The sequence below is a fragment of the Gracilinanus agilis genome, chromosome 1 (genome assembly GCF_016433145.1).
Source record: "Gracilinanus agilis isolate LMUSP501 chromosome 1, AgileGrace, whole genome shotgun sequence".
Taxonomy (NCBI): domain Eukaryota; kingdom Metazoa; phylum Chordata; class Mammalia; order Didelphimorphia; family Didelphidae; genus Gracilinanus; species Gracilinanus agilis.
The window spans coordinates 564,479,032-564,496,053 of record NC_058130.1 but is presented as its reverse complement, the minus strand read 5'-3'; the positions used below and the strand labels follow the sequence as shown (position 1 = coordinate 564,496,053).

Below are 17,022 nucleotides of genomic sequence, written 5' to 3'. Positions count from 1 at the left end.
TCTGAGGGATTTATGGTAAAGATGCTACCCACATTCAGAGGAAGGACTGCAGGAGAGGAAACATATAAGAACAACAACTGCTTGAACGCATGGGTCGGGGTGGACATGATTGGGGGTGTGGACTCGAAACTACCACACAAATGCAACTACCAACAATTTGGAAATTAGTCTTGATCAAGGACACATGACAAAACTAGTGGAAATGCGCATTGGCCATGGGTAAGGGGGTTTGGGGGGGGTTGAAGGGGAAAGGAGGAGCATGAATCATGTAACCATGTTAAAAATGAATATTAATAAATGTTAAAAAAAATACCAAAAAACGAAATGGGCTGTCTTGGAAGGCAATGAATTCCCCTTCTTGGAAATCTTCAAGGAAAGGCTAGATAATCATTTATGGGTAATATTGTAGAAAGGTTATTCATCCAAGCATGGATTGGACCAGATTCCCTCTGAGATCTCTTTTACCTCTAGGATCCTGTGAATCTGAAATAGCTATATAGGTCATAAAATATTAAAAAATAAAGGCAAATTACTTAAATTTGTAGTTATTGCATGAAGTATTCCCTGACTATTCTAGAACACATCAATTTCTTCATTATCTGAGGAGGGCTTATAACATTTATTATCTGTCACATCTTTTGTATTTGGCAATATATTATTTTATTGTTTTCTGGTAAAAAAAGGCAGAAATTAGGATCTCAGACAAAGCAAAGGGAAGAATGATCTAATTTAAAATATTTTAATTAATTAAAAGAAGTAATTAAAATTACATATTGATAAAAGGAAACATAGACAATAAAGTAATATCAGTATTAAACATTATATGTGCCAAATGGTATAGCAGCTGTGAAGGGTTAAATTTTGGAGTAGGAGTTTGAACAAAAGTCAGCAGAGCAGTTTGGTAAAACACTAAACAGTTTATTTCGAGAAAAGTTCAGATAGTAAATAGAAAGGAGGAAAGTGAGAGAACGCTTATACCTATACCTAAGCTCCCAATCCTAACTAAAAATTTCTAAAATACCCTAAATCTATCTGCCTTTGAGGGCAGTGTTCTGCCAGGCCAAGCTTGGCCTATCTACCTACTCTGTCCATCTAATAATATACCCACTATCTAACTACCTATCTAAGTTAATCAATAGGTATTAATCAATAAACATTAATCACCTTCCCCCTACTTAAATCCATTTCTCTTTATTCACTGTCAGTTATTTTTCCTTCTGCCAGTTTGTCTCAGACACAGACAGACACCTCTACTCTCCAGGGAGCCCAGAGACAAAAAGCCCCTTTCAAATACCTGCAACTCATCTACCAACTCTTAGTTGCACCTTCTTAACTGTCACCAACTGCCAGCCTGCATAGCAGGGGGGCTCCTACTCAGAAATGTTTTTGCTTCCTTGCCTCTTAAAGAGAAAAAAGGGAGAGATTTAGAAAAAACTCTCTTAACACATCCAAATTCCTAATGGAGAAATTATACGAATTAAGAGTTAAGAGAGGAAATGGACAATAAAACTATTTTAATAGAGAACACTGACCTTCCCTTCAGGATTAGATAAGTAAAAGCAAAAAATAGTCAAGAAAGAAATTAAGGAGCTGAATAGAAAAACTTTTAGAATAGTTAAACTTCATAAATCTCAAGAGAAAACTAAATGGGAATAGAAAGGAATACACCTTTTTCTCAGCAGTACAGGGCACCTTCACAAATACTGATCATAATGTAGAACATAAAAGTCTCACAACCAAATCCACAATTTCATTAAAAATGAAAAGATTGCCTTAAAGACATTCTGGAATCATCACACAAAATTCACTTCAATTTTAAAAATGTTTCAAAGCATAGGTGAATATACTGTGATCTAATATACTGCCCCTTAAATAGATTACATTCCCAAATGAGAACTCTTAACTCTTACATTGCCTAGACCTGCCTCTCCAAACTAGCCACCAATCTAGGACCAAGGAGTCTCTAGAGTTCCAGAATCCACAGGGAGAGATTATTTTACTCAACCTTAGAGTAAAGCTGCCCTGTATGATAACTACTATGTATTATCCTCTATAGCTCTCCAAGGCTCAAGACTAATGCCCATTTAGTCTCTTGATGCTTGCCATTTGGCAAAATAGAAACTATAGATTCTTCTTTCCAAACAAATATTCCTACTTCCCCTTCTTCAGAGAATAATAGTCTTATCTACAGTATTATCTCTAATGGGAAGGTAATGAAAATCTAATGTCTTGTGGTTCACCAAAAAGTTCCGTGATTCAGATTGACTAAACAGAAGTTCTTCCTCCACACCTTCTCCTCACCCCTCTTCCCACCAGCTCTGATTACTACTTCCCACTCTCTATCCTTCCTGTATCTTTATCTCATTCTTCTTTTGTACCATATAGACATTTCATTCTACTGTTAACAAATATCTGCATATTAGAAGCACAGCTTCTAATTCTCTCAAAATCTTTCCATTCCCTAAAAACCAAAGATGTTTAGTTTCCTCTGAAATACCGTAACCTTTGCTACCTTCTCCAGCATTGGATTTATGTTCACTCATATTCAGGTTCCCCAACCCATTGTACCAGGAGAAGTAGGAAACTTGTTTCTTGTTCCTAAATGGCACTTCCAGTCTTTTCAAAATACTACTTTCACTCAATAACTTTTCATTTAAGATTTACTTCATTCATATATATCATCCTATTCTCTCTTCTTCAAGGAGTCCACTATTTGGCCCATAATCTCTATTTCCTTCTCAGCCCTTATGTTTCTATTATATAATTATACATTATAATATTTTATATTGTTATATTATATATTATATAAATTTCCCATTTATATGTGGGTATACCCACAAAAAGTCTTGCTTTCCTATTTACAAACCTCATTTCTGATCTGTACTTTTATCTAGCCATACACAGGGATAGTCATTCCACTGATCTAAAGTCTTCCAATTCTAACATAATCTTCCATCATTCTATCTCTCTTTGGGCTTGATATCTCTCTCATAAATAATTTCCTTCCTCTCTTTGACCTTTATCACCCCTTGTCTTCCTAAGACATCACCCTAATTCTAGCTTCATTTTACCCTTATTAAAATTTTAATGTGCAGTTATCCAGTTCAACTTTTCAGTGTTTCCCACCCTTGAGTGCATTCCCTTATCACCACTTAATTACTCATTCCTCTTCCAAACTCCAACTCTGAATAATTCCAATCATCCATCTCTTCATATCCTACCTTAGAGGTCCTGAATTTTATCACAAGAAGCGATGTAACTTACCTTATCCAGATTAGTCCCACTACAGAATATATAATTTTACGTTATCCCTTATGATAGTCTGGCCATCTCTTTCATTTTTTAAAATTAATTCTATCCCACTACCCTCCAGAATATATTCTAAACCTCCTCCTACCTTTTCAAAACATGGATATCAGCTCTTTATCCCTCCCTTTTAGGAAAGGATCTTATCTTTCTTTTCTTTACTGAAAGAAATTGAGCCTATCCTTTAAGAACTCCCTCTTCTCCCAGTTCTATACTTCAAATGGAAAGATTCAAATGAATATCCAATAACTCCAAGTATCATATTTTATAAAGTTTATTAATAATCACTTGAAGTAGAAGGAAAATAAACTAAAAGAAGTAGAAGTTCAAACCTAATTATCTAACAAAAAGTAAACCCACGTATGTAGATTCTCCTGGCTGGCATAAAGTCCACTTTCCCAGCCACGATCAGGGAAATAGAGAGCAGCAGGATCACATACAAACTTTTATCTCCAAAACATAAGGACATAGCATGAGAAAGAAAGTGGAATGCTAGGATTTAGAGTGCTAGGGAGCAGATCCTAATTATACAAAATCAAGTCAACATTATCCCTATCCCCTTTTTTGAATCATTCTTGAAAAAGAGTTGGTCCTTTCACTAGCCAACATCAGCCTCTCTACCAAGAGATTCCACTTCCTCCCTTTCCTTTTAGATGTTCACACCTTCAATCATTTTCTCTCCCTTAATTATTAATTTCTTCTTATCCAATGACTCATTGTTTTCTTCTTAAAATAGTCCATAACTCCATTTAACCTTAAAAGCCCATTTTAAATTTAATTTTGCCATCCCTCTATATCTCTTCTCCATTTCATTACCAACTTCTTAGAAAAAAACCTATCTAAATGAGGAAAAAAGTTGTACAAAAATATTTATAGCTGTGCTCTATGTGGTGGGAAAAAATTAGAAAATGAGGGGGTCTCCATCAATTGGGGAATGGCTGATCAAATTGTGGTATCTGATGGTGATGGAATACTATTGTGCTGAAAGGAATGATGAACTGGAGGATTTCTATGTGACCTAGAAATATTCCCAGGAATTGATGCAGAGCAAAAGGAGCAGAACCAGAAGAACACTGTACACAGTAACTGATACACTGTAGTATAATCAAATGTAATAGACTTTTCTACTAGCAGTAATGCAATGATCCAGGACAATCCAGAGGAACTTATGAGAAAGAATGCTATCCACAGTTAGAGAAAGAATTGTGGGGGGTAGAAATGCAGAAGAAAAACATATTATTGATCACATGGTTTGATGATGATATGATTGGGGTTTAGGTATTAAAAGATCACCCTATTGCAAATATGAATAATATGGAAATTTGACAGTGGAATTACTTGTCAGCTCCAGGAAGGGGGAGGGAAGAGGGGAGGTAAAGAATATGGATAATGTAATCATGGAAAAATATTCTTAATTAATTAATTAATTAAAAAGAAAAAAGCTATCTATACTCCATGCTCCCACTTTTTTTTTAGCCCATTCAGTCTCAACCACTTGTATTTTAATTTACTACTTGTCCAATCAATAGAAATTGTTCTCTCTGAGGTTAACAGTAGTCGCTTTAGCATTAAATCCATTGTCCAGTTTTCCAACTTCATCATTCTTAACCTTAATGTAACATTTGATTCTATTAAGCATTCCCTCCTTGTAGATATTCTTTATTCCCTGGTGTTTTGCTGCTCTCTTCCGATTCTCTTCCTATGTCTTTCATCACTCTTTAGCTTCCTTTTATGGATTATCATCAATATTCACATCTCCCAGATGTCTTCAGCCATTGTCTCATTTCTTTCTTTCTTTTTTATTTTTTTTTCTCATTTATTTCTATACTCTCAGTGACTTTATCAGCATCCTTAGGTATCAATTCCCTATGCAAATTTCTCCCAGATCTGTATTTTCTGACCCTATTCACTCTTTTATACCCCATATAACTAAGTGCTTGGGAGATATTTAATGATTTCCCCAGTTGTCAGTTCCTTTACAGACCCACAAAATATTTTGTATATTTTTTCTTGTGCAATACATGTTGTTTTCCTCCAATAGAAGAAGATAAGATCCTTGAGATAAGATAGTATTTCTTTTATATCCACAGCCAAAGCACCTGGAAGAATATCTGGCACAAAGTTCAAGCTTAACAAATATTTATTGAATGGATGAGCAAGAGCTTTTTGTAAGAAAAAGGTAAGTATCCGTGGAAAATTAATTATATAAAGTTACCATTTGAAAGAACCATTGGTTATTTGAAAAAAATACATTTTTTGGCAAAGAATCATAACTTCAGAGTTGGGGTGGGGCTCAGTGGCCATTTAGAAGCTCTCATAATTCCTTCTACCATAATTTTAACGAGTGACCATTCATTTTTTTAGACCTCCAATCTATCTCTAAAGGCAACATGTTTCTCATTAGGATAGAGCTAATTGTTAGGAAGTCCTTTTAAACAATATGCCTAAATTTGCCTCTTAAAAGCCCTACTTTTAGAAACATTTATAGTAGCTCTTTAGAACTCAAAACTGAAGGGAAATCTACTGAACAACGTGAATAAGTTTTGGTATACAATTGCAATGAAATACTATTGTGTGGAAATAACAATCTAGATTATCATAAAAATAACCTGGAAAGATTTATATGAAGTGATGCAAAGTGAAGTGAGCAGAACCAGGAGAACACTATACATAGTAACAATGATAGTGTATGATGATCACCTGTGAATGACAACTATAATCAACAATGCAAGGATCCAGGACAAAAAGTACATCCACCAGTAGAGAAGGAACACATGGAGTCTGAGTGCAGATTGAAGTATACCATTTTTCATTTTATTTCCTTCATGAATTTTTCTCTAGTGTAAGTACAACCTTTATCATATTACCTGAATTCTTGGGGAGCAGGGACAGGTTGGAGGGACAGAGAGAACATAAATTGTAAAATGTTAGAAAACAAGTATTAAAAATTGTATTTGGAAAAATACAAATAATAAAAAAATTTGCCTTTTAGTAATTCTATCCATGACTTGTTCTTTTCCTCTTATCCCTGCTGTTTTTTCATATACTTGAATACAGTTATCATATCTATCACCCCTTACCCTCTTCTTCACCCCCAAGCAAAGTTCTTCTGCAGATTAAATATTCCCTATTCCTTCAGTCATCTTTTGGCAAGAAGAATAGTCATTTCACCATCCTATCTGCCTTCTTTTGATTACTCTCCACTGTATATACTGAAATATGTTTCCTAGAACTGAATACATTATTTAAAATTTTACAGATGAGGAAACTGAAGCAAGCGGGGTTAAGTGACTTGCTCAGCATCGCAGAGATAGTCAGTGTCTTTGGTGCCTTGTCCATTTTCTAGAGCTTTCAAGGTTACTACTACCTCAGCCATCACGCCACATTCAAAAATTAAACTTCGCCAAATGAAAATCTGAGGCTCATTCAACTTAAAGTGAACCTGTAAAAACTGAGATATTTAAAATGAGAAATTGGGTTTATAATCTCTAAGGAAGTTTGCACATACACATACACTCTCACTTATCCTTTCCTCTCACATCTTACTTTTTAGGACAGCCCTTCAACTCGGTGGCAAAGCTTGGAAACTCTACTATTCCTTAGGCTTCATCGTTCCCACTACCTCTCCTATGTACCTTTCTACTTCCTGACACTACCTTTCTATTTCCATGGAAATACTCAAAAAGCCACAGACCAGTACTCCAGAGTCTTCCTTCTATAAGTAGAAAGCAGACCCTACCTTTGAGGTAGGAAACAAAGTAACAACTGTTTGGGAAATAATTCTATTCTTATGCCTACTTCCTGGCATTCTTTGTAGCCTCAGAAGATATGGGGAAAAGTTGATAGACTTTATAGCTAAGAGATTTTGACAGGGTTGCAGACACCCACTTTGAGCATGCAACTGGAAAGTTTGGGGGCTTCTCTTACAGCATTAAGTGCCATCACTTTGTTTGCTCCTGAAAAGACCAAAAAAGCTTTGGTTTTATCTCTGATACTAATTATATTATGTGTCATACTTCATTTTTAAATATGCCATTTTTTGTGTGTTTGGAGGAAGAGCACCTTGTATTTGGCCCAAAAAAAGGGCCATTTCTTTTGTCTTAGTGACAAAAAGAGAAATAGCCTTGTAGAGGCCTGAATCAATGGCTGGCTTCAGCCATTACTTCCACATTAAATAGAAAAAAAAGCTGATTCATTCTTCTTTTAGAGACACTTGTTAATAATTTCAAGCTATCCTCTATATGGGTTAATTTTCTTAGCCATATGGCTATATCTATGCCTTAGAGCCTTTCTACATGAACTTTACTCTATAATTGTGTAGTTGAAGTCATTGTTTAATAAAACATTATTTAATCTAAGTTATAAATTAAGGGAAAGTCAACACATACTACAGAATGTAAGAAAAACAATTCAAACACTAGGAGCTAGAAGATTTAAAATCAGTGTATTATTGGCATTTAAAACCTATTATTTATATTACTATTCTCAATGACAGTATAATATATGTGTGTGTATCTATCTATATCTATATCTATACATAATATCTATATTGATGTACACAAACATCTCTTTGAGAAGCACTATTTAAAAATTTATCCCTAGATTCTCAGTGAAGGCATTTTTTCTTAGACAAGTGATGATATAATGTAAAGTCCTACTTATGTGTTTGTCATAAATGCATACATACATATATAATGTACATGAAGAAAATTCCATAAAGTAAATAATTAGTAATAAAATCCGAGATATGAAAGGCTACATTGTACTAGTTAATATAAAGAATTATTTTTTAAATTTTTAATCAAATGCCCAAACTCAGTTATGCCGCCTAAATGTTCTGCTATATTTACAACAGTCAAGGAAGCACTAAGATATTTCTAGTTAAGGCACTTTTTGCCATTTTAATGAAATATTTCCTTAAGATAAATATTTTTAAGGTAAATTGACTACAAAACACTTTTGGGCGTGTAACATCCTGACAGAAACCATAAATGGTGGTCCAGGGGTGTCAAGGGATATAAACTAATCTTTATATAAAGAGAGATATCATGGAATTTTCACAGCAAATAGTGGAAATTATTTTCATGCTGAAATTGTTATGAATAGGATTTTAATGCATGCATAATTTAACATTTAATATTTCAGATGAGGAAATATCACCAGATTAATTGTTGAGGCAACATTTATTCACATAGTATAGAACACCAGAGATCCACAAAACACTATTAGATAAATAGTAAGTTACATAATTATGAATCTGATTATTTAGCTTTTAATCTTTTATGCAATCAGACTTACCTATAAATGCATTTGTTATATTATCATTTTCACATTCTTAATCACCAAAATAGCTTTTCATTAGTTAGCAAGACCCAAGGGATCACACTATCTTAAATTAGTTGAAATACATTTCTCAGATCATAGTGGAGATTCTCCTTTTTCTCCTATAAATAATTTGCCTTTGGATTCTAAAATATTTTTGGTCACAATTATCCTCTAATAGAACTAATGAAAATAAACATTTTTCTATCCCATCTCCTTATAAATATTTATCATAATTCTAATTTTCAAAACAAAATATTTCAGATTTGGCAAAGACCTCAAAGTACTATCTAGTCTGACCTTTCACTTGTAACTGATCTTAGGAATAGTTTACCTGATTCAAGCCCAAGTCATCCTCTCTCCAACTTTTATCCATTGCCACTAGTTCAGCCTTCCAGAACCAAGCAGAGCAAACCAAATCCTTCTTCCACATAATAGCCCTTCAAATACTTGATGACAATTATTATTCTGTGCCTCCTCCAGTCTTTTTTCCTTTTCAGCACGATAAGCATGCCTAATTCCTTTAACTACTCTTTAAGGGGTATGGTCTTGTATTTCCTCATCATCCTACTAAGTTTCACTGGAGGTATTGACTTGTCACACATCCTTTCTAAAATATGATGCACAAAATGGAATACAATACTCTAATATTACTCTCCTCTTTGTGGTAAGACAAGAAGATAGCATAGTAAAGTTGGTCAATAGCCTCCCAAATTTGGGGCACTGTTTCTCTTTAGTGAAGCCTAAGATTAAAATAACTTCTTTGGCTGTCATGGCACTCATATTGAGAGTTTGTAAATCAGTAAAGCAACAGATATTTTTCACAGAAATTATTACATATGCTATACTGGTCTTCCATCTTGTACTAGTAGAGTTTCTGAACCTTATTAAAGGACTTAAATTTACCTTGATTATATACTATCTTATTAGATTAAGCTCAATGTTCTAGTCTTTCTTTTTGGATATTGATTCTAATCATCCAGCATGAATAACCAATATGATTCTGGTTGCTTTTGTATTTAAAAGGGAGGTATGACATATATTAGCATTATATTAACCAATCAATTTATATACTTGCAAGGATGCTTAAGTAGTAAAGTATGTGTACATTATATTATTTTAAAAGAAGGCTTTTAAAACCATGATTTACGTGATTTTTAAAAAACTATGACATTACCTACCTCCATTTAAGACTCAAGTCAGATCAATAAAATGTTTCTGTTTTCTTTAAACATTTATATTTTTGCAATTATAATTTAATTCAATATGTATTGATATTTTATTGAAATAGCTGAACTTTTTTTAGCCTTTCCAATGAAGAAATCACAAAATTGCTGTATGTGCATTACAAATGATGAAATTCTACAACTGAACCAATTATCAAGGCCTTTTTAATGGCTTCATGGATCTCACTGTCTTTTCTTAAAGCAAATTTAAAAAAAGAAAAGAAAAATACTGCAACGTGGTTAAGGAATGAGATATATCATTGCTCTTGTCTGAGAATGCTGATAATACTACAAAACTGGAGTGTTTAATATGTGAAAGATAATTAAAAGTATGTCATATCCCTTTTAATGTGTGTGTTTTAATGCCTAGAAAATTCCATAACTGTATTGAAAAGTACCTGGTATATATCTTTTAAAGGGCACATTATGGCTGGATCATTTTGCTTAACAGGCAGCATAAAAATTCAGTTTTGAAAAAGTAATACTTATTAGGAAGAACAAATACTGACTTAAGGAAAAGTATCATTAGGATAATTAAATTCAGCCAACATGTTTTAAAATGCCTATTATGAGCAAGGCAAGAGACAGAATGGCTAAAGGATATAACAGTGTCAGAAAAGAATTATTTCAAGTCAGGCCTCTTAGACATTCTAGCTGTGCTACTCTGAACAAGTCACTTAACCTCTCAAAGTCCCAAGGCAATATTCTAAGGCTATACATTAAAAGAAGCACACATCCCTAGATGGAAAGAGTTTCTACTGTAATAGATACAGTTCTAAAAAGTACCACAATCTATACCCCCAAAATGTGTAAGGTACTATAGTAAGTCCCAGGGGCACAAACAAATAATAAAACAATCCCTGCCACCTTAATTTAAATGGATATCCTAAACATTTGTCCCCAAATAAGAAGCAGTCTCTGAATATAGTAGATTAAACCAGCCTCTTGAAATGAAATTAGTTTATCACAATGATCCTGATATTGTTTAATAGGGGCTGCTTCAAACAATAGACAAAACTTGAGCCTTAGATATACTGGCTGTAGGAGAAGAGTTTGGCGGATCATACAAGGTAAGGTGTTCAAATGAAAATGCAATCCTAGGAATCAATAGTAAAAGTTCCTCCTAGATCTTCAAAGCTGAAAAATCAATACATAGATAAGTTTATCAGGTTGTTTGGCCTCAGCTTATCAGGAACAACAACATAAAAGTGACAAAGTAACCGGAAAAAATGCAGAGTTAGTAGTTCCTGCCAAGGCACTCTATTTGTAAAGCCTTTAGCTGTGCTCAGCACAGTTATTCCATAACAACACACTATTGGTTGAGTTGAAAACTCACCAGAAGTCTAAGGATCTGGCCTTTTATTTAAGTAACATAAGGAAGGCCTTACTCTGCTGCCATACCATGATAGCAACAATACACTCCAGGCTGAATGCTTTTACCCAAATTCTCAGTACTGAAGGCAGAGCCAAAAAGCCTCAAGTTGTATCCTATGAACTGACATTCTAGCATGCTAACATCATTACAACCAATACTCTGGCAGATCATCAGCTCTTATTCATTTATGTGGCAACACAAAGCATGTGGACAAAGCAAAAGGAAACAGAGAAATGAAATGAGGAAAATCAGCAACGTGATGATTCAGTCAAGTAGCTCTAAATCTCATCTGGTGGCTTTGAAAGTTATTAAGTGTCTATGCTAATGAATGAAATCTATCCCTTTTCCCCCATGGAAAGTAACTAAAGAGAATCCTTTAAACTGTATTTTAAGGAGTAAATTTTAAATATATTTCCAAATCCCATTAATCCTCAATGATCTGGGGGCATCATAGTAATTTTTAAGATAATAAATTACTTTCCCAGATGACTCAAGTTAAAATGTAGTGTATTCTACATTTTGTATAAACTTCATTGAATGTTTCAGGCAACTAAGGTAGGATTCGTTAAGCTTATACTTCAGTGTACTAATAGAAAACATTGGAGATTTAAAAAAATCTTAGAGATCACCTACCAACTTCCTTATTTTTAAGTTGAAGGAAGTAAGATACTGGGGCCATTAAGTCTTATGTTAGGTAGTATCCCTAGTTAGTGACAGAACCAGGATTAGAAGGAAACAGGGCTATAGAAGTTAGTAAGCAATTTTCTAAATGACTTTGGTTCCCATAAGGAGTTTAACTATACCAAAAAGTAGTTTATATACAAAAAGAATCTAGTTTGAAAAATGCAACAGAAATAGAGACAAGCTACTCAGAAATGCATTCAGGACAAATACCTCTGGATTTTGTTTTGATTTAAATTTATTCTACCCACAAATACAAGTCATAAATATTGACAAAAAGCATATGCCCCATTTAAAGGGATGAATGCCCTACCTTTCCTACATAAAGAGGATCTGAACCCATATATTCTTCCAGCACAAAGAACTGATTCCACACCCAGCTGCGCTTGGTCCGTGGCCTCCCTGCCTGGAAATAAGGCTTTGATCTGGACCTTGAGAGTTCTGCTTGACTCATCCCAGAAAGACACAGGAAAAGGGCTATTATCTGCAAAAAATGGCAGAACTCCACTTTGCCCAACTTCATCTTTTTTTTTTTCTTTTTCCTCTGTAAGAAAAAAACCTTGACAGGAGAACGGGCACAGTTCCAGTTGGCTTAGTAGCTCTAGCCTCCGGCAGGGTGTCAGCTGGGAGTCCAGAGATAATAATTTGTGGAGTGTTCGATTGGAAGAGGTCACCACTGCTGAATAGCCTTCACCAGAGAAATGGTGTAATAGGTACCTATCAGAACAAAAGCGAAAAACTGATGTCAAGATATAAAACAAATAATGTCTTTCATATTTTACTTAGCACCATAATATTCTATTTCTTTGAAGTGTCATTATTACCTTAAGCAATAAGAATATTTTATTATCTCAGATGCTGGATTATAATAATTTTGCCAGTTGTTTTTTTCTATCATATAAAAAATGATGAGGTAGCATCATCCACATTCCAAAACACAACTGATCAAATCATGTTCTCTCCTAGGGCACATCATCTGAGCACATGATTTATATAACACGAACGTAGGAACATTTTTTTCCCTAAAGAAATTATTTTAAATGCCAGTCTTTATTTTTTTTTCTTCCATGTTGCAGCCAATTTTACTCATCTTAGAATGAGAAAGCAAAGCAGCTAAAAGCAGAGGTTTATTCAAATGGAAAGGACGTATGTTAGTTTAAATCTCTTCTATGAAACTGTAAAGAGAAATAAAGTAGTATGAGGTGACTCAAAACGGGTTGATTTATTCTGAGTCACAGAACACCAGCTGTTTTGATGTGTTCTGATTTGATTGTGCTCTGTTAAAAAGCTCAGAAGTTTCCTACTTTTCACATTTCAAAAATTGCTAAGTATGTCATGTAAAATGTTCGTTTCTATGCATCTTTAGTGGGGTCAGAAAATTAGACTATATTCTGAGTTCAATTCTGTGTTGGCATGAGCCCAGGAGGTCCTTCAGTAATAGTATGGGAAAAATACCTTTTATTCTAATTTTTATTTATTTCAGTTACAGAATTCTGATTATGTAAGAGATATATAAAATCAGCCACCGTCCAGACTTTGTAAGTATGCCCAAAACACAGAGGACTGAGAATTTATGAGAGAGTTCATTTCAATCGATATTCTATATCTTGTTCCTCCTGAATTCATTTTACTGCCTATAAATAAATCAGCAATGTCATAATTAAGGGGGAATGGCTTATTATTCCTATAGTCTTCCACACCCCCCTCCCAAAAAAGTCAAAATTGTTTTATGAAGATTGCACTACAAGAAACCTGTCTATAATTGTGAAACTTCATCTATAGACTTGTTGGAAATTATTCTTTTCCTCCCTTTTTTAAGTACTTGTACTCCAGACAAAATAATTTCATGTTAATTCATCAAAGTCAAGTATTACAAACTCAAGATGCATTAGAAATCAACAAATGTGGAACACAGAATCAGGAAAAAATAAAATAAATACAAAAATAATTAAAATGTGGTAAATATAGTCCTGAAACTGGATGAAATTAGACTTGATTTGGGCCTGTGTTTTATTAAACTATATAGATTAGAAATAGAAATACTTTTATACAATTTTTAATTCATTCAGATGGTCTAAAATGTCTCAACTTATACCTCAGGACTCTTCAAACCAATGAAACAGATCACTTGATACAGTAGAAAGCATTAATGGATTTAGATTTAGCATATCCTAGGTCTGACACTTACTTTGTTAACCTTGATCAAGTAACATAAATTCTCTAGAACACAGCTTCCTCATCTATAAAATGAAGGAAATGGTATAAATTAGAATCATAACGCTGGAAGGTAAGGATGAGTACAATTCCTTCATTTTACGTAAGGGAAAACTGAGGCAGACATGTTATGTAATATGTTCACCTAGGGATAATCTAAGAGATATTAAGTGACTTGCCCAGAAATTACCTTTAACATCTCTTCTAGCTCTAAACCTATGTTTATGATTATCTAATGACTATTAGATATAGAATATTTCTCCTCCAAGACTCTACACCTTAATATTAAGAGTATAAGTCAAAACAACGAATCTGAAGAAACTCTAATGCTCAGAAATTTCCCCTAGGAGTATTCCTTGACATAGTACTGAGAATTTGCACAAGTAGTTTGGGGGCAATTAAATCTTTAATTAAATTGGAAATTAATCCTAATTTATATTGGCTCATGAGACATAGGGAATATTCCTAAAAGGTGATTTATAATTCTGATTGATATCACAATAATAACAAATCATCAGCCCAACTAAAATAGAATATTCAAAACCACATAATGTTAAAAAAAGTTTGCTCTCATGTGGATTTAGACAAATTATGTTGCCTGAAAACATATACATATAGTCACTCATTAAAGACATATCTAACTGAGGCCTCATATGAAACCAACATTCTTTTTCTCACTAGTGACCATTCTCATTGCAAAAGGGAGAGGAGAGAGAGAGGCTGGTGGGAATGGAAGGAAGAGTTTGCGTCATACTACCTTTTACTTCATTGGTTGGGGCAGCTGACTCCATGGCTATTACAGAGGTGCAATATGGTACAAGGAAAACTGTTATTATCCTCTTTGTTGCTCAATATGTCACATAAAGAAATACATTTTATACTATGATAATGTTTAATATCTCACCTTCCAAATGCTGCAAGAAGGTATTTTCCTAGCAATTGGTCTATCTTATTAAAATAATTTTAACTGAAATAGAGGTGATGACAGAAAATATCCATATATAGCTGCTGAATCCTACAGCTTTTTGAGGCAATAGGTATGAAAAAGGCATATAATTAAAAGTGGAAATGCTTTCATAGTCTTTTGAAGACAATGAGGAAGATGGGAAGAAATTATTAATTATAACTCTATATACTCTCTCTTTATAAATATATATACTATATACAAATACATATGTAATATATAAATATATTCTTTAAATACTCTCTATATAAATAAACTCTATACAATTGACCAAAGTGAACAAAATCTCTAATATGGTCAAAACAGTGATATAACCTGAGGTTTTGTACGGTATGACTCATGATTCTGATTTAACAATGGAAAGGGTCAGAAGGAACAGATTAAGTAAAAGGGGAATGAGTACTGCACTTCATGAAGATATTTATACCTGTAAGGACACACGAACTGAAAGGAAGAGCCATGATGCACTGCATTTAGTAAAGGATAATGAGTAAGGAAGTAGTAGACATACACTATAGACTACCAGAGCAGCTGGGAAAAATGAGATGACAAGTTCCTTGTATAAATCATAAATCTAGCAGTAAGACATTATAAAGTTGTGATTGGATATGTCAGCAGCTACTGATGGAAGTCTCTATGAAAAGCAGAGGAGTATATAAATTATAAGCATTGGTTCAAAAGCAATGAGAGGTCTTCCAGAATTAAATCCTGCTTTTATAAGTCATTAAAGAGAAAGAAAAGGATATTGTATTTAAAGAGACTAAATAACTATCCCTACTAAACATCTCTAACTGGAAATTCCTGAGTTATCTCAAATTCGCTGTGTTCAAAATGGAACTCATTGGCTTTCCCCTAAATCCTCTCTTCTGTCCAACTTCTCTAGGACTATCAAGGGTTCCACCATTCTCGCAGTCATCCAGGCACAAAAATTAGGCATCATTAATACTCTGGACTCTCACTCAGGCTACATATCCAATCTGCTGTGAAGTCTTGTCATTCCTACCTAATAAAATCTCACTTACAAATTCTCTTATCAATCCATTCCTGGACTATTTAAAAAATCTTCTGGATGGTTCTCTGCCTCAAGCCTCTTCTTATTGCAATCTATCCTCCACTTAGCTTCCAAAGTTTATCAATCCACGGGTTTGACCATGTTTTCCCTCAACATTCAACTCAAACTCAATCTTCTATAGGAAAGTTTGCCTAACACACATCTCCCCACCCAGTTACTAGTGACTTTCCTCAGATTACCTTCTATTTTATATATATATATATATATATGTATATATATATATATTCACATATGTGTTTTTCTATAGATTAAAAGGAAAGTAATACATATGCATGTTTTGTGTGCTAAATTTTCTTTTAGAAGGAATGCCTTGAGGGCAAGAATTATGTTTATGCTTTTCCTGGTATTCCCAGAATGTATTGCCATGAAGTAAATGTGTAATAAATGCTTGGTCAGAGGCAAATAGGTGGTTTAAGTGGATAGAGTCAGACCTGGAGACAGGAGGACCTAGGTCCAAATTTGACCTTAGTTGTGTGACCATAAGAAAAATATTTAACCCCAATAGCCTAACCCTTACCACATTTTTTTACCTTGGGACCTATACTTAGTATCAATTCTAAGATGGAAGGTAAGGGTTTTGGGAGAAAAATTTTAAATGCTTGGTTACTGATTTGGAATTAAACATGAAATAGAGATTTAGGCAAGGGTAGATAACTGAGGATGAATACAAAAGTTACACTGTCCATTTAGAATACTGGCAGGAAAACTAAAAAGCAATATTACCTACATTCAATGATCATTTTAAAAAGAGAAAAAAAACTTCTTAAAGCTGTTTTGAAGGCATAAGAAATGTCAAGAAAGGAATAGAATTGTACTTTATGTAGAACGGATAGTAATCACTCACTAGAGGGATAGGAAGTCA

At 33.9% G+C, this 17,022-nt stretch overlaps 1 protein-coding gene across 1 annotated transcript in view; it reads right to left on the bottom strand.

The window, feature by feature from the left end:
- The window catches only part of CDH7 (cadherin 7), a 190,879-nt gene that overhangs the window by 155,359 nt on the left and 18,498 nt on the right, over positions 1–17,022 (bottom strand). The window contains exon 2 of the mRNA XM_044658087.1: positions 12,224–12,627. Coding sequence (XP_044514022.1) covers positions 12,224–12,433 — 210 coding nt within the window. The 5' untranslated portion in view covers positions 12,434–12,627. The remainder of the gene's footprint in view (positions 1–12,223; positions 12,628–17,022) is intronic.